Here is a 24,489-nt window from a genome sequence, read left to right as displayed (position 1 = left end):
GTCAGAAAATAGTTTCATGGAGTTGAGTTGGGCCTTGAGTTGGCAGGGGAACAGTCCCATACATGAGGAATGGTTGTTTTAGACAGACAAGGACCAAGGAATGGGCTACTTTTGCAAGGAGTTTCTGGTGCTTATCTAGGCTTGTAAAGCAACAAGGGAGAATTCCCCTCAGGAAACCAAACTGGGAAGTTTTTGTAAATAGGGGTTAGGGGAATATGTGGCTCTCTCTCTGCTCTCATTTGAGGGCATTTTCAGCCATATCATAGAATTGTAGAATTAGAAGGGAACCCAGGGGTCATCTAGTCCAGCCCCCTGCATTGCAGGAATCTCAACTAAAGGCCATCCAACCTCTGCTTAAAAACCTCCCATGAAGGAGATTACACAACCTCCCAAGGGAGACAGTTCCACTGTTGAACAGCTCTTACTGTCAGAAAGTTCTTCCTGATACTTTCTTGTAACTTGAATCCATTGATTTGAGTCCTATCCTCTAGAGCAGGCATAGGCACACTCCGGCCCTCCAGATGTTTTGAGACTACAATTCCCATCACCCCTGACCACTGGTCCTGTTAGCTAGGGATGATGGGAAATGTAGTTCCAAAATATCTGGAGGGCCGGAGATTGCCTATGCCTGCTCTAGAGCAGGAGATAAACAAGCTGGCTCCGTCTTCCATGTGACAGTCCTTCAGATATTTGAAGATAACTACCGCATCAGTTCTCAGTCTTCTCGTCTGCAGGCTGCACATTCCCAACTCCCTCAGCCATTCCTCACAAGGCTTGGTTTCCAGACCCTTGATCATCTTAGTTGCCCTTCTCTGCACACCTTCCAGCCTGTCAATATCCTCCCTAAAACCAGATGTGGTCTGACCAAGGCAGAATAGAGCGGGACTATTGTTTCCCTTGACTGGGACACTACATGTTTGTTGATGTGTATGGATATTTATTTATTTATTTATTTATTTATTTATTACATTTCTATCCCACATTTCCTCCCAGGAGTCCAAGGTGGTGTATATATAGTTCTCCTCCTCATTTTATCCTCACAAGAATCCTGTCAGGTAGGTTAGGCTGAGAGTGAGTGACCAGCCCAATATCACCCAGTGAGCTTCATGTCTGAGTGGGGATTTGAACCCTGGTCTCTCCTACTCCAGCACTACACTGCCTCCAACTGGGGGCATATTTGCTGCCTGGGGTTAAGAATGGGCCAGTGGCCCATCTGGTCCAGCACCCTGCTCTCAAAATCCCTACAAGATCCCCTACAAGCCCACAGGCAAGGCTATGGTTTAGCTCACTTTATGGTGCTGCTGCAGGAAAAAGCAGGCCCATGATATCTCCCATGGGGAAAGCAGAGCTGATCTCTGCACGAACGCAGCCCTAATTCTGCACTTTCCAAGAAGATGACAGACATGCAGCGGGAGGGGGGGGCTTAACCCCTCCCATGCCTGCCAGGCCTCCTTGGCAAAAAGTCCCTTGATGTCATCTGCCGCCCCAACCCAGCGGGCTCCACTTTCAGTTTAAGAATCTGGCTGTGTGTGAGTGTGAGAGAGAGAGCTAAAATGGCAAATGGGGATGATTTGCTGGGGGCAACTGTTTGGGGAAGGGTTAAGCAATTCTCCCACCCCATATTTGGCTCACTAGTTCTCCCTGGCACCAGCTCCTGTTTCTCCTTTGCAGTCTTGAGTTCTGCTCTCAGAGACCAGGGCCACACCGGGGCCTTACACCCAGGCCTGGGTGCTTGGACATTGTCATAGGAGATCCTGCCAACACGGTGAGGGTGATCCCCATGTATCTACGGCAGGAATCCCTTGCCATGAGAAGGGCTGTTTTGATGCTCTCCTTGCCAGCTGGCCTGCAACTCTGAAGCAGGCAGGCAGTGGGAGAACTCTGCATGGATTCGGCCCAGGCTTGGGGTCAACAGGGTTCTTCCTTTCCCCTCCCTGATCTGGGGTGGGTTGCCGAGGCCCCTGTTCAGAGAGTATTAATTTCGTATCTCCTGCTTGCCCTCTTCTCTACTGGCTTCCTTCCATCACTTGCATGCTGTTGTCGAAATGCAGAGTGACTCTCTGGTGTAGCGGTTTCTGGGCCCCCACATTGATTCCTAGGAGCGAGGTGCTTTGTAGGGTTTCTTAAATCGAGGATTGCAGAAAACACTGAAAGAGATGTTACGTACATCAGATGGGTTTCTAAGCTTTAGCAGGATGCAGTCTGTACATGTCATAGAATCATAGAATTGTAGGGCTGGAAGGGGAGTCTAGTCCAACCCCCCACATGGCAGCAATAACAGGTAAAGAGCCCTTGACAGTCCCATTTCTCATGGATGCCAGCCCCCCATGTACAGTGGATTGATGTCAGTGAGGAATGGGGTCATGGCAGCCTCTAACTGATGTCTGATTGGTTGATTGTCTGCATGAACACCATATGGCTAGAGCCCTCTCCGCAAGACCTGGAACTGCAGAATCACAGAGTTCCTGGCCTTGCCAACTTCCCTTTTCTGCAAGGAGAATTGGATGCTGAGAGAGGCTTTTGAGAAGCCAAAATGACCCTGCTGGATCAGACCAGTGGCACACCTAGTTCACCACCCTGTTCTCACAGTCGCCAATCAGATGCCTATGAGAAACCCACAAGCAAGATTCAAACACAAGAGCCCTCTCCTCTCTTTGGTTTACAGCAACTGGTATTCAGAAGCTCTGCAGCCTCTGACTGTGGAGGCACAGCCCAGGCATCATGGCTGGTGACCATGGCTGGTAGCTTCTCAATAAATGTCTTCCAGCAGATGCCCAGCCAAATCTAGTTCACCATCCAGGGCTTCTTACGTCAGTGAGCGAAACAATCCCCATCTTTTCTTTTCCCCTGCAGAGGAAGGTAACTTCTTGGCCTTGGACCTCGGTGGCACAAACTTCCGAGTCCTGAGAGTCAAGGTGGCTGATAATGGCAGCAAGAAAGTAGAGATGGAGAACCAGATCTATGCTATCCCTGAGGACCTTATGCGGGGCAGCGGAGTGCAGGTGAGTTGAGCTGCCTTCTCTTGGCCATCAGGAGCCTTTTAGCATCATTGCTCTTTCCTGTTGAAAAAGGAAGCTAAATCTGGGACTGTCATACTTCCAATGATGGGGAAGCAGTGACGAAGGACTGCAGAGATAGGACCTCAGCAAACAGTCTTAAGTGGCTGTTTAGATCTCCTGGGCCCAGGACAATTTGGCTTTAAAAGGGAAAAGCAGCACCTTGACTTGAGCTTGGAAACAAGCTTGTCATTTGAGGGTACAGAACTGTCACCTGCTCCAGTCAGCTGCTCAGACACTTTGCTTGCCTTCTCTTAATTTCACGCGATTTGTGATGGCTTCTTGGTCATTTGTGCAAATTCTCAACTCTTAGGGAAGCTGTTTAGAAACAGAGGGAGTTCTTAAATCACACTGTTTCCTTGTGATGAAATGTTTTTGGGGAAGCTGATAGGATCCAGATTCATTTTTGAATCCTTTGACAAACAATTTCCAAGTCATTCAGGTTAAGTGGCAGGACAAAAAACAAAACAAAAATAGTGTTTGCAAATTTTCTGCTCCAAAAAAGGGTCCAGAATTCTGCAGTTTAGAATGAATGTTTCATCGTTAGACTCCAGCTGCTAAGTTCTGGTTTCAATGGATGTATATACTGTGTATATAGTATAGAAATAAATAAGGTGGGTCCTGATGCCACCGTTGTCTGACCACAGCCGGCCTTCCTAAGTGTGTGTCTCCTTCTCCGCCCCGCAGCTCTTTGACCACATTGCTGAATGTTTAGCTAACTTCATGGACCAACTGGAAATCAAGGACCAGAAACTCCCTCTGGGCTTCACTTTCTCCTTCCCTTGCTCCCAGACCAAACTGGATGAGGTAAGCTTGCAACTCAAGTTCTCCTGGGATTCGTGAGAGAGATGGTAAAGGCTCCAGGAATTCTGGAAGATTTCCTGCTTTAAACTTTGCCTCCTCCATGAATTCACTTAGGAGGCTTTGGAGAAGCTAATTTCTTGGCACCTGATTTGCAACATATGCGGGTAATAATTCTGGTCTGCCCCGTAGGGCCATTGTAAGAACTTACTAAGATGATGTACATGGAATACTTTCAAACATTCATGATATTAAGAATAGTTAACCCATGAGGAGGGTGTGTCAGGCACTTTTTGGAGCTCAGGACTTTTGTATAGAGGAGAAATGGCTGTTTTTGGTGATAGAAACTGGGGTGGCTTCCCATTAGCAGCAGCACAAATGGAAATGTTACGATGATTATTTTATTTATTTAATAGAATTCAGTACATCTCTTGATTGTAAAAAAACCCATCCAACCCTCAAATCAATTTACAAAGAAAATAAAACAATACAGCTATCAGTAAAAACAACTTTTTAACACATTTAAAAGATAAAAATGGTAATAAACTAAAAACAGATTAAAACCTACATTAAGCTTGCCTAAGCAAAAATGTTTTTCTCAAGTGCTGTAAAGAGTGCACTGAAGGCGCCTGCTTGATGTCAAGAGGCAGGGAGTTCCAGAGGACAGGTGCTGCCACACTGAAGGTTTGAGTTTCTACAAATGCAGAACAGGTATTAGGTGGCACCTAGAGCACTCCCAGCTCTGCCAGTCGAAGTGGCTGAGTGGGCATATGCGAGCAAGGTGATCTCACAGGTTTTTATTGTGATCTTTACCCACTCTTCCCAGGGCTGGTCCCAGGGCAGGTTTGAAATTCAGTATTCAAAAGTTGAAACAAATTACAGTCCCAGGAGTTGGGTGGCCGAGGTAAGTCACATCTTGCTTGGGGATTATGTTCCAGGGAAGGCACATGTACACAGAAACGTGTATACTCAAATCACTCCCTTGGAACTGCCTCCTTCTTTATGGGAAAACCCCCAGCAAAAAGTGCTTCTAAGCTCTCTGCCTTCCCTGCATTTAACCTGAGCTATTTCAACCGGCCAGCCTTCAACTGTGTAAAGCTGAAATGGCACAAGTTAAAGGTGCATTAAGTTGTGAGGTACCTGTGTTACAACTATGGTGTGGGAAAGTTCTCTCTGCTTTGGAAACTGAACCTCTGTTTGTCTCCCCTGGCTGGCAGGCAGTTCCTTATTTCTGTAGGATATTTATTAAGATTTTTTAAAGTATTACAATAAAGTGAAAAAGAAGAAAAAACAGATACATAACAAAAATACAGAATAAAGAAAATTAAAAACACGTAAATTTTCAGTTGCTTATTTTCCTTTAACTTGTTTCCCGGACCTCCTCATACCTCCCTTTTTTGTATTCCACCACAAATTGTTGGTTCAGCAAATCCTTACCATTATATTATTACCTATTTATAATCCTTTTTTTTTCATATTCTCTTAAAGCATTACAGCTGGAAACCCCTTAATTTCAATCCAACATCATTCTAACATTCATTAATTTTACAATATTTCTGTAGATAGTCTTTAAATTTCTTCCAATCTTCTTCCACTGACTCTTCTCCCTGGTCTCGGATTCTGCCAGTCATTTCTGCCAATCCCATATAGTCCATCACCTTCATCTGCCATTCTTCCAAAGTGGGTAGATCTTGTGTCTTCCAATACTTTGCAATAAGTATTCTTGCTGCTGTTGTGGCATACATAAAAAAAGTTCTGTCCTTCTTTGGCACCTGTTGGCCGACAATGCCCAGAAGAAAGGCCTCTGGTTTCTTCAGAAAGGTATATTTAAATACCTTTTTCATTTCATTATAGATCATTTCCCAGAAAGCCTTAATTCTTGGGCACGTCCACCAAAGGTGAAAGAATGTACCTTCAGTTTCTTTGCATTTCCAACATTTATTATCGGGCGAATGATATATTTTTGCAAGCTTGACTGGGGTCATGTACCACCTGTATATCATTTTCATAATATTCTCTCTTAAGGCATTGCATGCCGTGAATTTCATACCTGTAGTCCACAACTGTTCCCAGTCAGCAAACATAATGTTATGTCCAACATCTTGTGCCCATTTAATCATAGCAGATTTCACCGTTTCCTCCTGAGTATTCCATTTCAACAGCAAGTTATACATCTTTGACAAAATCTTAGTTTTGGGTTCTAACAGTTCTGTTTCTAATTTTGATTTTTCCACCTGGAAGCCAATTTTCTTGTCCAAATTATATGCCTCCATTATCTGATAATAATGAAGCCAATCTCGCACTTGTTAGGAAAATAGTTTCTCAAAGCTCTGCAGTTTTAGTCTATCTCCCTCTTGTTCCAAAATTTCCCAATATTTCGGCCATTTGGCCTCCATATTGAGCTTCTTCTGGGCCTTTGCTTCCATTGGTGACAACCACCTTGGGGCTTTATTTTCCAATAAATCCTTATATCTTATCCAAACATTGAACAAAGCTTTCCTAACAATATGGTTCTTAAATGCTTTATGTGCTTTAACCTTGTCGTACCACAAATATGCATGCCACCCAAAAACATTATTGAAACCTTCTAAATCCAAAATGTCTGTGTTCTCAAGAAGCATCCAGTCTTTCAACCAGCAAAATGCTGCTGATTCATAGTAAAGTTTAAAGTCTGGCAGGGCAAATCCACCCCTTTCCTTTGCATCAGTTAATATCTTAAATTTTATTCTGGGCTTCTTGCCCTGCCAGACAAATCTAGAAATATCTTTCTGCCACTTCTTGAAACAATCCATCTTGTCCACAATCTGCAGTGTTTGAAACAAAAACAGCATTCTAGGCAAAACATTCATCTTTATAGCTGCAATTCGACCCAACAAGGAAAGCTTCAAGTTTGACCAAATTTCTAAATCTTTTTTCACTTCCGTCCAACATTTTTCATAATTATCTTTAAATAAGTTCCCATTTTTTGCTGTCATGTTAATCCCCAAGTATTTCACTTTCTTAACCACAGTCAGACCTGTCTCGTTCTGAAACCTCTCTCTTTCAATCGGTGTTAAATTTTTCTCTAAAACCTTAGTTTTTGACTTGTTCAGTTTAAATCCTGCCACTTGACCAAATTCTTGAATTAGTTCTAAAACCCTTTTAGTACTAGATTCTGGCTCCTGTAACGTCAGTACTAAATCATCTGCAAATGCTCTCAATTTGTACTGTTTGTCTCCGACCTGTATACCTTTAACCAGCCGGTCCCTTCTAATCATGTTCAGCAGAACCTCCAGGACCGTGGAGGCAGTTCCTTATTTCCTTTCCTCTTTTTCTCAAACAGAGCGTCCTCGTGACGTGGACCAAGGGATTCAAATCCAGTGGTGTGGAAGGCCGGGACGTTGTGGGCCTCTTACGGGAAGCCATAAGAAGACGAGGGGTAATCTAAGCTTGTTGCTGTCTCTAAGATAGTTTTTGTGTGTTGTTGTTGTTGTTGTTGTTGTTGTTGTTGTTGTTGTTGTTGTTACATTTACCGTATATACTCGAGTGTAAGCCAACTCAAATATAAGCCGAGGCACCTAATTTTACCACAAAAAACTGGGAAAACTTACTGACTTGAGTATAAGCCGGTTCACCACACCACAAATCTCCTGGTGGGCCGGAGTGCGTGTGTGTGTGCGTGCGCGCATGCTGGTGGCAGCAAAGGCGGTGGAGGAGGAAGGAGCAGCCCAAAAGGGACCCTCACTTGAGTATAAGCTGAGGGGGGCTTTTTCAGCATTAAAAAATGTGCTAAAAAAGTCGGCTTATACTCGAGTATATACGGTATATCCCACATTTTCCTCCAGAGAGCTAAAAGGTGGCGTACATTGTCCTGCCCCTCCTCATTTAATCCACACGACAACCCTGTGACTGGCCCAGGGTCACCCAGTGAGCTTCAGGGTTAAGTGGGGATTTGAACCCTGATCTCCTGGGTCTTAGTTCAGCACTATGACCACCTCACTCTGCCCGCTCTAGAGTCAGGCAGCGGAATTCCTTTCATTTCCCCCAGTGTGTTGGAGGTGGCAGGGTGCATGCATGGCTGCCTGTGGAATCGATGGCCATGAGATGGTCGCTGGATGAGCAGGAGCAATAGGCCCAGTTCTTTGGCCATGCCCACTCCTTGGTCCTCTCTGGCATCTCCAGGGAGGGCTTGACTGCAACCTGGAGAGGCACTGCGGGTCAGTGTTGACACTCGCTCAGCTAGATGGGCCATTTCCACAGGAAGCTGCCTTCTCCCGAGTCTGAGCATTGGTCCCTCAAGGTCGGTGTTCTCCTCACTGGCTCTGCAGGATTTCACACAAGAGTCTGTTGCTGCACCACCTGGAGATTCCAGGTGGACACAGACAGTGAACTGGACCATGCCATAACAGACACCAACATGGCGGCTACTCCATACGCCTCTTGTATCAGGCAGCTGCCACTGAATGCCAGTTTCTGGGGGGCACAAGTGGGTGACTGCCTCTGCCCTCCAGTCCTGCTTATGGGCTTCTCAAGGGACTAAGGGGCCTTTGGCCTGATCCAGCTGCAAAGCTCTTCTTGCCTCCTCCTGAGCTTGTCAGCTTGGTGGAGTTCCAATTTCCCCTTGCGTGGGGTGGGGTGGAGGCCTGTGTGTCAGGGCCCCCGGCCCCCATTCCCTTCCAGATGCCACATTTTCTTCTTACTTTTTTGGAGTCAGGACATCGCTAGATGTTCATGGTGCCTCGGACTCCCTTGTGCAAAGTGCCTTGGGGGTTGGGGGCTGTGGTGTGGGGTGAGCAGAGCCTGGGACTGACCCATCCAGACAACCAGCTCTTTCCCCACCCAGTTTCTGGGGCCTCATCCTGGAGGGGGAAATGTGGGTGGGTGTTTATGTTTGCGTGGGTGTGAATGAAGTGAAAAGCAGCACAGTATATGCAGAAGAGATTTAAAGAAGAAAGAAGAAAACCTGGGACACTTAGGAAAACCAAACCACACATTGCACTGTGGAGAGGGGGTTCTATGTGCCTGTATCTGTGGTAGATAAGTTAAAATCCCACCAAAGAGCATATAATTCTTTGGGATCCTCTGAGTCTTTGAGTTAATTTATGAGTTAATTTTTTTTTAGCTAATGCCAAACTCCACATATTTTTATACCAAAGCAAAAGCTGCACATCCTGTAAGCTTTTCCATTTTGGGGCAGCTGAGGTTCTGGCAGCCACCAGCCTCCAGGTCAGGAGTTCTTGAGAACTGAAATATTTCGGTTGATCACCCCCCCACACACACACAGAAGCTGGAATAGGATATTTGAGTATTTTGGACATTTCTTGACAAACCATTGTTCAGAATTTGAATCAACAGTGGCCTTTTCCAACTTCCTGCTCTGTAGGACTTTGAGATTGATGTTGTGGCTGTGGTGAATGACACCGTTGGGACAATGATGACCTGCGGCTACGATGATCACAACTGTGAAATCGGGTTGATTGTTGGTAAGAAGTCTGCGGGGAGAGGAGGGCAGTGACATTTCCCCCACCTTTGGAAAGCACCTGAATTTCCTGCGTACCTGAGGCCAGCCTGCTTCTTATGTTATTTTGTAATATTTGTACACTACTTGTCTGTAAAACAAAAAAACCTCAAAGCGGTTTACAATTAAGATAAAACAATAAAATTAACATTCAGAAGAATTAACAACAGTAATTTAAGACTGTCCGAAAATAACAATAGACTGAAAACAGGTTAAAATGCAAATTCTAAACATCTGAATAGGCTTGTCTGAACAAAAATGTTTTTAGGATGCACTGAAAAGAGTACAGTGAAGGTGCCTATCTATTATCAATAGGCAGGGAGTTCCAAAGTGTAACTACTGTCAGACTAAAAGATTGAGTTCTTACAAATGCAGAATGGGCATTTTGTGGCACCTATTGCATTGCTAGTTCCAACGATCAAAGCAGTCAAGGGGGCACATGTGAGGTAAGGTGATCTCATAGGTCAAGTGGTCCCAAGCTGTTAAGGGCTTTATATACTAATTTGTAACACCTTGGACTTGATCCAGAAGCAAACTAGCAACCAGTGCTGATCTCTGAGCACAGGGGTTCGATGCTGACACGGCCACACTTCTGTCAGCAATTGCGTTGCAGCATTCTGCATTAATGGCAGCTTCCAGATCAAGTGCGAGGGAAGCCCCACACAGAGCGCATTGCAGCAGTCCAGATAGTTTGATCCCTCCATCTCACACCCTGTCTTTTGACCTGCCAAAAATATGTCTTAGAAAGTAGTGGCGGCTTTTATTTAGTCTCTTCTGGTACTTTGCTTGCAGTCGCAGAACCCCATGAGTGTTCCGGGCCAGAAAGGCCAGGAAATAAATCAGGGGCAGGGGAACAGGACACCGTCCAGCTTCCAGCAGCCAACCTGGCCAACAGCCAGGGATGATGGGGGCTGTCCCTCAGTGGCATCTGGAGAGCACTGTACTGGCTGCCCTTGAAAGTAGGAAATGGGTGGGAGGCTCCAGATGCAGGTTTTTCACTTTCATGGACTCTCCTAATCTCTCCCTCTCTCTCCCTCCCTTTAGGTACAGGTAGCAATGCTTGCTACATGGAGGATATGCAGCACATTGACCTTGTGGAGGGCGACGAGGGGCGCATGTGCATCAACATGGAGTGGGGAGCTTTTGGCGACGATGGGGCCCTGAATGACATCAGGACCGAGTTTGACCGGGAAATTGACATGGGCTCCCTGAACCCGGGAAAGCAGCTGTAAGTCCTGTGCCTCAAAAATAATAACCCTGGGTAGCATCGGAAGGACCTGCTGGGTCAGGCGGAAAGGGCCCCTTTTGCCCAGCGTCCTCTTCTCACAAATGCCTATTGTAGGAAACCAGCAAGCAGGCTTTGAGCACAAAAGCCCTCTCCCCTCCTGTGGTTTCTGGCAACTGCAGTGGGGCAGGAGAGCTGGAAAATAATCCACATCTGGCAACCAAAATGGCCCTTGGGTTTCAGATAGAACGTGGGTAGACAAGTCTAAAAAGCAGGGACACAAATTTTCATGGTGGCTCATTTATCAGAAGTAATGTATCTCGCATTTACCCTGGAAATGTACACTCCATTTTGATGTGTATTTAGCTCTAGGAAGGCTTGCCTAAATACAAAGGTTTTCAACATGCACTGAAAAGAGTACAGTGAAGGCACCTGCCTGCTATCAATAGGCAGGGAGTTCTGAAGTGTAGTGCTGCCACATGAAAAGATTGCTTGCTTTCAGGTGTGGAATGAGTCTTATGTGGTAGCTGTAACAGTGCCAGTTCCACAAATCAAAGCAGTTGAGAGGGCGCGTCTGAAGTAAGGCAATCCCGCAAGTAAACTAGTCCCAATTTGATTTTGGGAATAAGCTTGCTGGCTTAAAGCAGCATATTTAGCTGGTACCAAACAAGAACCTGGGAAGTGCAGTGAAAGCTCTGCAGGGGTTACATGGTTGTTGAGTGCTTCCCCTGCCCAAGTGCTCCATTTTCCTTGCGGGGGGAGAGGCACAGGATGTATGGAGGGGCTGTCATTTTCACAACTCCCTCTGTCACCTTTGAGGGCTGAGCTCCTGCCCTACACATGATGGAGTCATATGCAACCCAAACTATCCATCAAACTCCTTTTCAAGTTTATGGTGTGTTGGAGCTTCAGTTTCTGCTGCTGCCCAAACTCAGTCTCTCGCTCTCTCACCTTGGGGTGTGTCACAGGTTCGAGAAGATGATCAGCGGGATGTACATGGGTGAGCTGGTCAGGCTCATCCTGGTGAAGATGGCCAAGGAAGACCTCCTCTTCGATGGGAGACTCACCTCGGACTTATTGACGACAGGACACTTTGAGACCAGATACGTCTCTGCAATTGAAAAGTGAGTGAGTGGGCCTTGCCTTGTGTTTTCTGTGCTCCTAAATCTGTAGCTTTGGAATAGCCAGAACAAATCCTCCTTGGTGTTTTCCCCATGTGCCTTCTCCGGAGGGATCCTAGGAGCCCATCCTCAGTGGCCGACTAACCTCCTTTTTCTCTGATCGACTGCAGTCAGCTCAAGGGCTGAGACAGGCGTCTCAGTGGCTGAAAAGCTCCCCTTTCACGCTGACTGGGTGGCCCTGGGATGCTGGGGACAGGGAGCCTGTTTCAGAAATAGTAAAGGACCTTTGACTCCCCACGACCCCAAAGCACCCCCCTCTGCCGTGTAGGAACAGCTGCCTCTTACAGACCCCCTTTGCTTGCCATCCTGGATTTGCAGGGAGAAGGAAGGCCTCCTGAAAGCCCAGGAGATCCTCACCAAGCTGGGCCTGGAACCCTCCCACGAAGACTGTGTCGCCACCCAGCGCATCTGCGAGATTGTCTCCACGCGCTCGGCCAACCTCTGTGGCGCTGCCCTGGTGGCTGTGCTCCGGCGCATCAAGGAGAACAAGCGTGTTGAGCGCCTGCGCTCCACAGTTGGAGTGGACGGGACGGTGTACAAGAAGCATCCTCAGTAAGTGGAGCAAGCAAAGCAGCCTTCATAGCAATGGGGTGTGGGCCATTTGGGGTTATTCGAAAGCAAGTCCCTTGCGTGCCAGTCCTAGAAGGGGATGCTATCCCAGAATGCTCCCTCAAACATTCCTCGTAAAGTGCTTGGTTTGCAGCAGGGGCAGACTTTTGGTCTTTCAGATTTCAGCAGCACCCTGAGCAAGGCCAATATCCAGCTGCCCCCACCTCTCACCTTTCATTCTGCATGTGCGCAAAGTGATAGTTGCTGCACCCTGTGGCACCCCCCTCAACTTGGCACCCAGTGCTGGGGAACTGGTCTCACTGCCCTAAATCTGCCTCTGTTTCCACACCCTTGATCACCTTGGCCCCCGTCCTCTTCACACCCCCAGCTTATCAAGATGCTCCTTCAACTGGGGTCTTCGCTGTCTGTGCTCAGGGAGTTCATCCTTCGGGGACGGAATCCATGGTCCTCCAGATGATGCTTTCCCTGTCTGTCAACACCAGTGATTTCTGGATGTGCCATGGATGTGTTTGTAATGGTCCTGTTCTCTCCCCTTGCCTTGCACAGCTTTGCCCGCCGCCTTCAGAAGATGGTGCGCCGCTTCCTGCCCGATTGCGACATCCGATTCATCCGCTCAGAGGACGGGAGCGGGAAAGGCGCGGCCATGGTCACTGCGGTGGCTTACCGGCTGGCAGCCCAACACAAAGCGCGCCAGAAGATCTTGGATCCTCTGAGACTCAGCCGGGAGCAGCTCCTGGAGATAAAGAAGAGGATGAAGGAGGAGATGGAGCGGGGCCTGGGCCACGAGACGCACGACGAGGCCACCGTGAAGATGCTGCCCTCTTATGTCTGCTCCATCCCAGACGGAACAGGTAACGTGGGTTGAAGATAGTGGACAGTGTCCTTTGCCAAATCCGGTTGGCCACTTGTGTGCATCACTTGTATTGGAGCAGGACTTGGGAGACACGGTTTCAAATCCCCACTGAGGCATGAGCAAGTCACAGGGCCATTTTGCGGATGAAATGGGCAGGAGAACTATGTGCACCACATTGGTCTCCTTGGAGGAAAGGTGGAATCTAGGAATAAAAGTAATTAATAGTAATATTTGACCCCGTTTGGCTTATGGCATCTAACCGTGGGTGTTTCAATATGTGGCACAGTGGTTGTGTTGGTGGCAATTCTGGCCTCTTTTAATGGGGTGGGAAATTATGCTGTTTTTCCAGAGTGCCATTAATTTACCGCCTCCTTTAAAAAGAGGAGTGGAGGATTCATGGAGGACAAGGCTATCAAAGGCTGCTAGTGGCTCTGCACTGCCACTGCAGTTGGAGGTAGCTTCTGAATACCAGTTGCTGGAAGCCACAGGAGAGGAAAGGGATATTGTGCTGGAATCCTGCTTGCAAGAGTTCGAAAAAGTCCCTGTCAGACACCTTTAGAAGTGGATGCATTGATCACTACTAAGTCTTGTGTCTGAATTTGCTGGTGTCAGAAAGCTTTCTGTTCTGTCGACCTATTTCCCTCCCTCTTCCCTCTCCTCCTCAGCAAATCCTTTTTCTATGGACCCCGTGAAACTGTTGGAATAAGAGACATGACTTTGCATGGGGCAAATCTGGAGCGCAATAACATTTTGCTTTAGAAGCTCTTGTTCTTAAGAACGTAAGAAGAGCCCACTGGATCAGGTCGATGACCCATGCAGTCCAGCATCCTGTTCTCAGAGTGACCAGCCAGATGCTTCTTATAGGAAGTCAGCAAGCAGGATCCAAGCCCAGAGCGCTCTCTCCTCCTGTGGTTTCTAGCGACTGATATTCAGAAGAGTTTCTGCCTCCAACTGCAGAGGGAAGACGTGGGAATCCTGAGGAGTAGCTTTGTCCTCCATGAGGTTGTCTAATCCTCTTAAAGCCATCCCGGTTGGTGGCCATCACAGCCTCCTGTGGGAGGGAGTTCCATAGTTTAACTCTGCAGTGTGTGAAGACATACTTTCTTCTGTCTGTCCTGAATCTTCCAACATTCAGCTTCATTAGAAGCCCACGAGTTCTAATGTTATGAGAGACGAAAACCATTTCTCTCTCCACTTGCATAATTTTATAAATTTCTACCAAGTCATCTCTTACTTGCCTTTTCTCTAAACTAACAAGTCACAAACGCTGCAACCTATCATTTCACTTTTCTCCACTGCCCTTTCTGGAGTCAGAAAGGAATTTTCACTTGTGCCAGGTTAGTTAGAGCAGCCTCTGCCAACCTGGTGCCCTGCAGATAGTATCTATCTCAACACCCATACTAGAAGGCAGGTCTAACACATCCCACCCAACTTAAAGAGACCACAAATAGTCCTCTGGGTTCAAGTGTCCTTGGAAGATGGAGGAGAGAGGAGTGCTGATGGCGAGTGTGTCTGTTTTTGGTTCAGAAAAGGGGGAGTTCCTGGCCTTGGATCTGGGGGGCACAAACTTCCGGGTGCTGCTTGTGCGCGTGCGGAATGGGATGCGGCGAAGTGTGGAGATGCACAACAAGATCTATTCGATCCCTCAGGACATCATGCAGGGGACAGGAGATGAGGTGAGCAACTCAGTGCAACACTGCGACTGGGATCAAAATGGGGGCTTTGACTTCTGAGAGGGTCAGAGAAAACTGTAGCTGAGCAGGAGAGCTCTTGGTTTGCATGCAGAAGGTCCCCGTCAACCACAAGGTCTTGTTCCACGCCGCTGGGAACACCCATGGCCGTCAGAAGAGATGGTGCAATGATAGATGGACCAGCTGTCTGACCTGGTAGACCAGGGATGGGGATCCTTTTCTGGCCAAAGAGCTGCCTTCAGCGGCTGTTATATCAGAACTCCTTTTTGCAGAGTCCCTTTTCTTCAGATAGTAAAGGCCCTGAATGGTGTTTTTACAGACAACCCTAACCATTCAAGCTCAGTGCTTGCAATCTATGTGTTATTATTTCCTCGAGACATTATTTGTTACATTGGATTTGCAGTGTGACAAAGGCTGGGTCCCTTAGGCTGGGTCCACTTTCCCTGGAACGTCTTTCTCTTCCACCAAGAAAAAAAGACATTTCTGCCTGAAATGTTTCCTTGAGCACTTTGGGCAATGAACCTCATGCTAAACCCTTGCTGCAATGGGGTTGTGCGGGCCGAATTAACTATGACATAAAATATGGTTTATTCAGAGAAGGGCCTCAGCCACACCCTGGAGCCTGTGCCTTAGTGCAGCGATGTGCGTGCACTCTATGGAGACCGAGGCCATCCTGGCCTTTGCAAACCTGGTGTCCTCCGGGTGTTTTGGACTACAAGTTCCATCAGACAGCACAACTAATGGGAGTTGTAGTCCAAAAGCACCTGGAGGGCATCAGATTGCTGGAGACAGGCTTATCCTGTTCCCTCTGCTGACCTCCCTCAAGAGCCCCCCACTGCCCTGCCCAGAATGCAGCCCTTATCCCACGATGAGGAAGTTAGCGGCTGCATTCCCAAGATTGCTTTAAATGATGTTGGTAGTTTGCAGAAGAACTTTAAATGCAAGATGGCTTCAAATGATGATGGTAGTTTGGTCCAGGATAGAGAGCAGCTCAGTCCTGCTCACTTTGGGATGCCAGCAAGACCCACCTGAGCCCCCGTTCAACTGCTCTGAGCCATGTTCTCCCAACTCCATTTTGCACTCCTGCCTTTCAGCTCTTTGATCACATTGTCCACTGCATTGCTGACTTCTTGGAGTACATGGGGATGAAAGGCGTGTCGCTGCCTCTCGGATTCACCTTCTCTTTCCCTTGTCACCAGAACAGCCTGGATGAGGTGAGCTTCGTTTGGCTTCTCCCTCCACCGTAAGTCATTCCTGCAAGCACAACATGCTAGCCAGCTGCAAAAAGGACAAGACAATGTGTTTTACAACAAAGCTGGCTTGTTAGGCTCAGTGGAGCTATCAAATGCAATCTCTGGCAGAGATGTGGGGGAAAGGAAACTAAATGTTGGCAAAGTTTTCCTGCTAGCACACATCACGCTAAATCAGCCTTCCTCAATCTGGTGCCTCCCAGATGTTTTGCACTACTGTCACATTGGTCCCTGCATCGTACAGGCTTGGGTTGATGGAAGCTGTAATCCAGTCAGGAGGGCACCAAGATGGAGAGGATGCACTGAATCATGGTCTAAGCTGATGTGCAAACATGGCGTGCTTGACCTTGCAATGATCCCAGGATACAGTTCTTGAATTGCATCCTTTTGCTTCACTGTACCCTTGACAATTTTGTGTTTGCATAACTTCTTTCTTCTTCCTCCTCCTCCTCTTCCTCTTCTTCTTCTTGTCTTAAGGCAATTCTCCTGAAATGGACCAAAGGTTTCAATGCTTCTGGTTGTGAAGGGGAAGATGTGGTTAGCCTGCTGAAGGAGGCCATTCACCGGAGAGAGGTGCGTTCCTGTCAGACAAGTGTGACAAAATATGCAACTTGTGCCTCAGATCAGCCTCCATACCTGAGGATGGGGAAGTAGCCAATGTAACACTGATTTTAAAAAGAGATCCTGAAAGTATCAGGCTGGTTAGCTTAACATCTGCCCTGGGAAAACTGGTGGAAAGTATTGTTAAGGATAAAATAACTAGGCATATAGAAGAACAAGCCCTACAGAAGCAGAGCCAGCATGGCTTCTGCAAAGGCAAGTCTCTGTCTCAGAGACACTAAAAATCTAATAAAATAATTTATTGGTTGTGATCAGAGGAGTACTGACTCAACAAGCAGGGACTGTGCCGTTGGAATGGCCTCTGCATGCCTAGTTTATTTTGTGTACTTGATCCTTGTTTTTGTGTTGGTGGAGGTCACCTGCCCCCCTTGCTGAATTTTAGAAAGATTCTGGCTTTCATTCAGCACCTGAGGCCAAACCTTTGCTCCCTCTTTCTCAGGAGTTTGACCTGGATGTGGTGGCCGTGGTGAATGACACAGTGGGCACCATGATGGCCTGTGCATACGAAGACCCCTTTTGTGAAGTTGGGCTCATTGTCGGTAAGGTTTCATTTATTCATTTATTTAATGAAATGTATAAGTGTGCATAAGAAATGTATAAGAAATACACAAATATGAATGTATGTGTTCACACATGTGTGCAGTAGCCAGACCTGCTTTTGGCAACGCCCACAGCTGTCTTGTGAGCACCATGCGGCTGGCAGAGGGCGAATGCAGCCCTCAGGCCACAGAAGTTCGGCTGTTGCTGCTCTGTTCCTTGTTTACTACCCTGCCCACTTGCAGCAGGGTGTCCCCCCCCCCCTGTGTGTGATGCTGACCTGTGTTGTGGCTTCCCAGGCACAGGCAGCAACGCCTGCTACATGGAGGAGATGAAGAACGTGGAGCTGGTGGACGGGGATGAGGGCCGGATGTGCATTAACATGGAGTGGGGGGCCTTTGGCGACAGTGGCTGCTTGGATGACTTCCGGACGGAGTTTGATGCCGCCGTGGATGAAAACTCTCTCAATCCTGGGAAGCAAAGGTGGGTGGGAGGTTTTCCCTCCTCTTCTTCCTCCTCCTCTGTGTTTAATACATACCAGCCTCCCATCAAGGGCTCTGTAAGGGATGTTTCAGGTTTGCTAAAGTCTTTGTTGGCTAAGCTCCTCCCGATGTTCTTATGGAGGGAGGGTATCTTCCCATGGATGCTTGCCTCTCCATGCTGATCATGTTTACTTCTAAACTGAATTTCCCTCGCAGCAAAAAATAAAAATGAAATAAAAAACCCTTCCCCTTTACTGTCTTAGGTTCGAGAAAATGATCAGTGGGATGTACTTGGGTGAAATTGTCCGAAACATCCTGATCGATTTCACCAAGCGAGGCCTGTTGTTTCGTGGGCGGATCTCCGAGCGGCTGAAGACGAGGGGAATCTTTGAGACCAAGTTCTTGTCTCAGATTGAGAGGTAGGTTGGGGGCAAAATGGTGGGCTGGGCAGGAACAACCTAAAGGCAAGAGCGGTTTGGAAGTGGAGCCAATTGCCTCTCCCACCCTCTGGAGGTATTTAAGCAGAGGATGGACAGGCTGTCTGCTGGGGTTGTGGTCATTTCATCCTGTGTCGCAGGACTAGAGGACCTCTACTCCTGCAAACCCTTTGTCTCCTGAGGCCACGTTCACACGATACGTGTAAAGCGCTGTGATACCACTTTAAACCGTTACGGCTTTCCCAAAAGAGCTTGGGGAGCTGCCGTTTGTTACGGTGGGTGAGAGTTGTGAGGGGGCCCCTATTCCCCTCCCCAAGCTATAATTCCTGGAGTGGTTTAACAACCAGTCCCTCTTCCCAAGGAACTCTGGGAATTGTGGTTCTGGGAGAATAGGGGCCTCCTAGCACTTATCTGTACCCTTAAGAAACTACAGTGTCCAGAATTCTTTGTGGGAGGTTGTGACTGTTTAAAGTGGTATCATAGCGCTTTAAATGTATTGTGTAAATGTGGTCTGATTCTTGTAGGAACTTTTCTGTGGAAGAGGTTACTTATGAGTGACTCCCAGTCATCTGGGTGCTGGACATCAGCCCTGGCCAAAGTGTGGGTGGGCAAGGCAGGGCAAGGCAGAAGAGGAAGCGATGTGTGAGGTGATCCTTTGGGGAGTCTGCCGGGGCCATTGTAGAGCTGCCCAGTCAGGGCTGCATGGCTTTTTGGCGTAGCCTGAGAATCAAACATTGAATCATAGAATCATAGAGTTGGAAGAGACCACAAGGGCCATCGAGTCCAACCCCCTGCCAAGCAGGAAACACCATCAGAGCACTCCTGACATATGGTTGTCAAGCCTCTGCTTAAAGACCTCCAAAGAAGGAGACTCCACCACACTCCTTGGCAGCAAATTCCACTGTCCAACAGCTCTTACTGTCAGGAAGTTCTTCCTAATGTTTAGGTGGAATCTTCTTTCTTGTAGTTTGGATCCATTGCTCCGTGTCCGCTTCTCTGGAGCAGCAGAAAACAACCTTTCTCCCTCCTCTATGTGACATCCTTTTATATATTTGAACATGGCTATCATATCACCCCTTAACCTCCTCTTCTCCAGGCTAAACATGCCCAGCTCCCTTAGCCGTTCCTCATAAGGCATCGTTTCCAGGCCTTTGACCATTTTGGTTGCCCTCCTCTGGACACGTTCCAGTTTGTCAGTGTCCTTCTTGAACTGTGGTGCCCAGAACTGGACACAGTACTCCAGGTGAGGTCTGACCAGAGCAGAATACAGCGGCACTATTACTTCCCTTGATCTAGATGCTATACTCCTATTGATACAGCCCAGAATTGCATTGGCTTTTTTAGCTGCCGCGTCACACTGTTGGCTCATGTCAAGTTTGTGGTCAATCAAGACTCCTAGATCCTTTTCACATGTACTGCTCTCAAGCCAGGTGTCACCCATCTTGTATTTGTGCCTCTCATTTTTTTTGCCCAAATGCAATACTTTACATTTCTTCCTGTTAAAATTCATCTTGTTTGTTTTGGCCCAGTTTTCTAATCTACACTGCACCGTTACCAGCGTTCATATGTTTGTTTATATTTATTTCACAAGATTTATGCATACTTGATTGTTAAAAACACACACCTCCAAATAGTTTGTGAAAAAGATAAAACAGCAAAATTATCAATGAGAAAAATGAACAAAAATAAATTTAAACTTTTAAAAAGTTGAAAACAGATTAAAACTTTCTGAACATCTGGGCAGGCTTGTCTAACGCAAATGTTTTTAGCAGACACCTGCCTGATGTCCATAGGCAGGGAGTCCCAAAGTGTAGGTAAGAGACCAGTCCTTACAAATGCAGAAGGGGAATTTTGAAGCACCAGTTCCACAGACTGAAGTGATCAGGAGGGCATACGTAGGCTCAGGTTAACAGATCCCAAGTTGCTAAGGGCTTTGTATACTAATAATAACACCTTGAACTTGGCATAGGAGCAAGTCAGCATTAAGGGCAGATCTCTGAGCACAGGTGTTCTGCGCAGACAGGGTCTCCCTCCTGCCGGCAATTGTGCTGCATCATTCTGCACTGACTGCAGCTTCCCACCTATGTGGCTCTCGGTGTGAGATTTGCTGCCACCTGGTGGCTAGTGAACCTACTGCATAGCATTCTCTCACTGGCACTCGAATTCCAGTGGTATCTCCCTTTGGGCACAACTGGGCAAGACCTTGACCCCGGGGCCAAAGCCTCTTCCCACAAACATTAGCAAAGGAAATACGTGATAGGATGTCTTCGTGATGTTTTCTCTCGATTAGCAGCAAGGCTGAAAAAGAGCCAGGATGATACAGTGGGACTAGGAATGTTGGACGAGGGACCTGGAGACCAGGGTTCAAATTGCCATGAAGCTAAATGGGTGACCTTGCATCTTGGGTCACTCACTCTCAGCCAAACCTACCATGCAGGGTTCTTGTGGTGATTAAGTGAAGAGGGGGTGAACCCTGTACGCCACCCTGAGCTCCTTGGAGAAAAAGGAATGTGTGAATGCTATGGCACTGCAAAGCATAGTGATATCACCACAGGGCCCTCTTTTCTGAAGGGATGTGATGGGCAGAACTGGACTGCCATGCTCAGCATTGCAGGGTCTGTTGCTGCGTCTCACTAAATATTTGAAATATTTGAATGAGGGGCTAGCAGGATTCTGCATGGTGTATTCCTTCGGAAGCAACTCTCCAGAAGTCTGCAAGTTTTGGCCAACCAAAGTGCAAGTTCTTCCTGAACGTACCTCCAAAATGCAGACGGGGTCTGGGACAGCCTCCAGCTCTAAGCACGGAGGGGGAGAGGGGGACCTGCATGCTCCACTGCTAGTCTTGGGTGGTCCAGGAAGAAAAGGCTCTGTTTTTACCTGGTTTGGTGCTTCTGCACAGCGCCTCCTAGCTTCAGGTGCCTGGAACTGCGGTGCCCCTTCCTGCTCTACAGCTGGCAACTGGACCGCCTTCTGTCCATCCTGGCGTAGCTGTCAAGAAGCGCCTGCCTCTGCCCCTCCCAACTTTCTCTCTCTCTCTTGACCCCTCCAGCGACCGCCTCGCCCTCCTCCAGGTCCGCTCCATCCTCCAGCATCTTGGACTAGAGAGTACCTGTGATGACAGCATCATCGTGAAAGAAGTGTGCACAGTGATTGCCCGGCGTGCCGCCCAGCTGTGTGGGGCAGGGATGGCTGCGGTGGTGGACAAGATCCGAGAGAACCGTGGGCTAGACTCCCTGAAAATCACTGTCGGCGTGGATGGGACCCTGTACAAGCTCCATCCTCAGTAAGTCTCTCTCCTTTCAGCAAGACCTTGCCTGGGGTTACTGTGCCTCTGGGAGGGCCGGAGGGATAGCATTGGACCTGCAGTGTTGCTGCTTCTGCACAGAATTGGGAAGGGGGGGCGGCGGCGTGTGTGTTTTAATCAGGCTCTCTCTGGTTCTAGGACTTTAACCCATTCACCCAGAGTTGAGTGTATGCTTTTTGCAATAAAATTCCTGCACCAAAGTCACCCCATCCTGAGACCTGATTCTGTGCAAAGTTTTGGGCTCTGAGCTCCTGGCATCTCCTGATCCCAGCGTGGTCTTGCTTGAGCCCCCTGCTTTTGTTTGCAAGCAGACCTGCAGCAAAAATAACTTCCAAACTCTTGTATGATTTCAACCAGCCTTCCTTCCTCTGTGTACAGTTGAAATTGTGCAAGTTAAATGTGCGTAAGATGTGGTCTAACTGTACAGTGTTTTGCATGAAATTAAGGGGGGGCAGGGGGAGAAGATCAAAACTCCTTTACTTCCCATGTCTGCAAATACTTAAGATTAGAATTGATGGTACTTTTATTATTAATGGTAGGGCAAAGAAAATTAAGCCATAAGCAGCTTAAAATATAAAAGGGAGGGAGGAATGGGTGGGGGACCAGGATAAGACAGGAGCGAGGTGCTTAGCTATAAGCTCTGCCTGCAATGGGGTGTCTGACTGGCTGGTCAGACAAATTCATAGAGAAGAGAGCTATTGGTAGCTACCAGACACATTGGCTATACTCTGCCTCCGTGAGATGCCAAATTGAATTAAATATTGGGTGGGGGGGCAGGTAAGCCCCACCCTGCATAATCAATCACAAGACACGGCACACACATGCCATTTGAATGGCAATGCCCACCAGCTATTTTTTTGGGGGGTGGCCCCCTCAAATATTTTATGGGGGGGGGGAGGAACCTTGTTCCCTAGGGCTGACTCCTATGCCAGAGACAGCACTGCTTCTGAATGCCAGATGCTGGAAGCCACAGGAGGGGAGAAGGAGGCTCTTGTGATCAAATACTGTTTGTGGGTTTACCACAGGCATCTTCTTGGCGACTGAGAAAAACAAACCCCTGTGTTGCAGTGAGAACCAATCACAGAAATAAAGACACAACACGTAGGCTAATAACTGTTAGAGCATATGTAATAGAATAATGATATCATTCAAAAAGTAGAAATAAATCTATTAGAGTTCATATATGCAATGTAACAGACTTGTGGCGCAGAACGTTGAGCCGTGTGTTCAAGATAGGCGTCAAAGGTCAGTCTCACAATGGTTATTCAAAGGTTTCAACAGAAGGTGTCTCAAAAGTCTAAAAAGTAAAGTTTTCTCAATAGTTCTTCAAAAGTTTCAATGGACGTTTTCTCAACACCTATCTTGAACACGTGTTGTGTCTTTATTTCTGTGACTGGCCACTGTGAGAGCAGGATCCAGAAGAACTCTCCTCCCGGCCCCAATTTATTCTACTCTCCCTTTTCCCGGCAGCTTCTCTACCGTCATGCGTGAAACCGTGAAGCAGCTCTCTCCTAAGTGCGAGGTGACCTTCCTCCAGTCGGAAGATGGCAGCGGCAAGGGCGCAGCGCTCATCACTGCTGTGGCGTGCAGGATCCGGGAGGCGGGCCAGCACTAGGCCCCCAGGTCAGGAGAGCTGGGCCCAGCGGATCCCCAGCTGTGCCTGCCCCTCACTCCGCTCGAGCCCTTGATCACCGCTGGCCGGATCCTCGCTTTACTTCTTCTCCAAAGATGCCACTCCTGTGACCCAAGGCCCTACATTCCCCATGCAAAAGGTGTCCCCTTTGCCCCTCTGCATGCCATACAAGCACATATCGAGTCAAGCATCCCGTGGCGTCTGCGTGTCTCCCTCACACCACTGCTGGTTCAAACCCAAAATCTCTCTCTCTCTCTTGCGTACACAGTGTTGGTGTTAGATCTCACCTGTTAACCTCTCCACAACCTGTGTCTTCCGTAAAAAAAAGCTGGGCAACCGGGACATCCGCCTTGCCACTTTGCAACCTGTGGTCTCTGTCTGTGTCTATTTCCTAACTGCAGGATCAGTCCTAGCAGAAGAATACAAAAGAAGGGCAAACCTGGCTTGAATATTGGGCTTGAAGGATCAAGGTGTTGCTGTTTCCATGAAGGCATCTCATTGTTATTAGTAGTGGTGTTATTTTTAAAAGCACAGGGTGTACCCATTTCAAGAGTAGAATGTCCGTGGAAGGGTGCTGAGTCCGGGGAAGGAGGGAGCATTCTGCTGTCAAAAACGCCTGTTTGCATTGCATTTCCAGGTGAAGACGCAAGCATGTGCCTGGGAGTGTTTTAGGGCTCCTGGGGTGGTCCTGTCTTCCAGCCTGCTCTTCCTCCATTGGCACTGCAGCTTGGTGGAGAGCGTGTGTGGAGGGGCTTGCCTGCACATCTGGGGATTTGGTGACTGGGATTGCATTGTCCCTGCTTTCTGCTGCTACTCCTGTAAATAGAGCAGTCGCCAAACAGAAGCTTGTTTACCCCCCTCCCTCAAAGTTTTGCATTGCACTATCTTTTTACCTGGGTTTGGGGAATAACTTATTATATTTTGTCTGTGAAAATAGCACCTTCACCTTACCTCACAACTGGCTCGACACTTTGGAACAAATGTCTTGCGAGCTGTACCTCTCTTTCTGTATATAGTCGGGGGCTGGGGGGGGAAGCAGGGGTTCTTGTGTGAAAAATAGTGTTGGCAGGAGTGCAGGGCTGAAGAGCATTTTGTGGGTTCTGACAAGCAAAAATGTTTCCGAGGGTGGGGTTGGTGGGAGGAGGGGTGGGCAGGAGCAGTGGATCAAGACAGGGAGGAAAAAAATAGGAGGAGAATACTTGAGACAGTTCAGGGCTGATCAGAGGAATATGAAAATGTGAAGCCTATCCGTTAGCAGAAGGCCACGTTCTCATCACCACTACTGGAACTTCAATCTCTCTCTCTCTCTTTCTCTTTGGGCTCAGTCCTTCAAACACGTTTTCTGGAGCCT

General features: G+C 47.8%; 1 protein-coding gene across 5 annotated transcripts in view; it reads left to right on the top strand.

Annotated features, from left to right (window-relative positions):
- Positions 1-23,600, top strand: part of HK2 (hexokinase 2) — an 83,549-nt gene extending 59,949 nt beyond the window's left edge. For 2 of the 5 annotated variants that reach the window (XM_053401476.1, XM_053401475.1), the window contains exons 3-19: positions 2,854-3,002; positions 3,744-3,863; positions 4,684-4,761; positions 7,180-7,275; positions 9,220-9,319; positions 10,399-10,582; positions 11,548-11,703; positions 12,079-12,312; positions 12,877-13,181; positions 14,711-14,859; positions 15,969-16,088; positions 16,602-16,697; positions 17,185-17,284; positions 17,582-17,765; positions 18,028-18,183; positions 21,251-21,484; positions 22,976-23,600. In XM_053401476.1, coding sequence (XP_053257451.1) covers positions 2,854-3,002; positions 3,744-3,863; positions 4,684-4,761; positions 7,180-7,275; positions 9,220-9,319; positions 10,399-10,582; positions 11,548-11,703; positions 12,079-12,312; positions 12,877-13,181; positions 14,711-14,859; positions 15,969-16,088; positions 16,602-16,697; positions 17,185-17,284; positions 17,582-17,765; positions 18,028-18,183; positions 21,251-21,484; positions 22,976-23,120 — 2,606 coding nt within the window. In that variant the 3' untranslated portion in view covers positions 23,121-23,600. The remainder of the gene's footprint in view (positions 1-2,853; positions 3,003-3,743; positions 3,864-4,683; positions 4,762-7,179; positions 7,276-9,219; positions 9,320-10,398; positions 10,583-11,547; positions 11,704-12,078; positions 12,313-12,876; positions 13,182-14,710; positions 14,860-15,968; positions 16,089-16,601; positions 16,698-17,184; positions 17,285-17,581; positions 17,766-18,027; positions 18,184-21,250; positions 21,485-22,975) is intronic. The other 3 variants (XM_053401478.1, XM_053401477.1, XM_053401479.1) reach the window with 2 other exon arrangements.
- Positions 23,601-24,489: the final 889 nt, after the last annotated feature.

The sequence above is a fragment of the Podarcis raffonei genome, chromosome 8, assembly GCF_027172205.1.
Source record: "Podarcis raffonei isolate rPodRaf1 chromosome 8, rPodRaf1.pri, whole genome shotgun sequence".
Classification (NCBI taxonomy): Eukaryota; Metazoa; Chordata; class Lepidosauria; order Squamata; family Lacertidae; genus Podarcis; species Podarcis raffonei.
The sequence above is the reverse complement of the archived record's forward strand: the minus strand, read 5'-3'. Positions and strand labels throughout refer to the sequence as shown.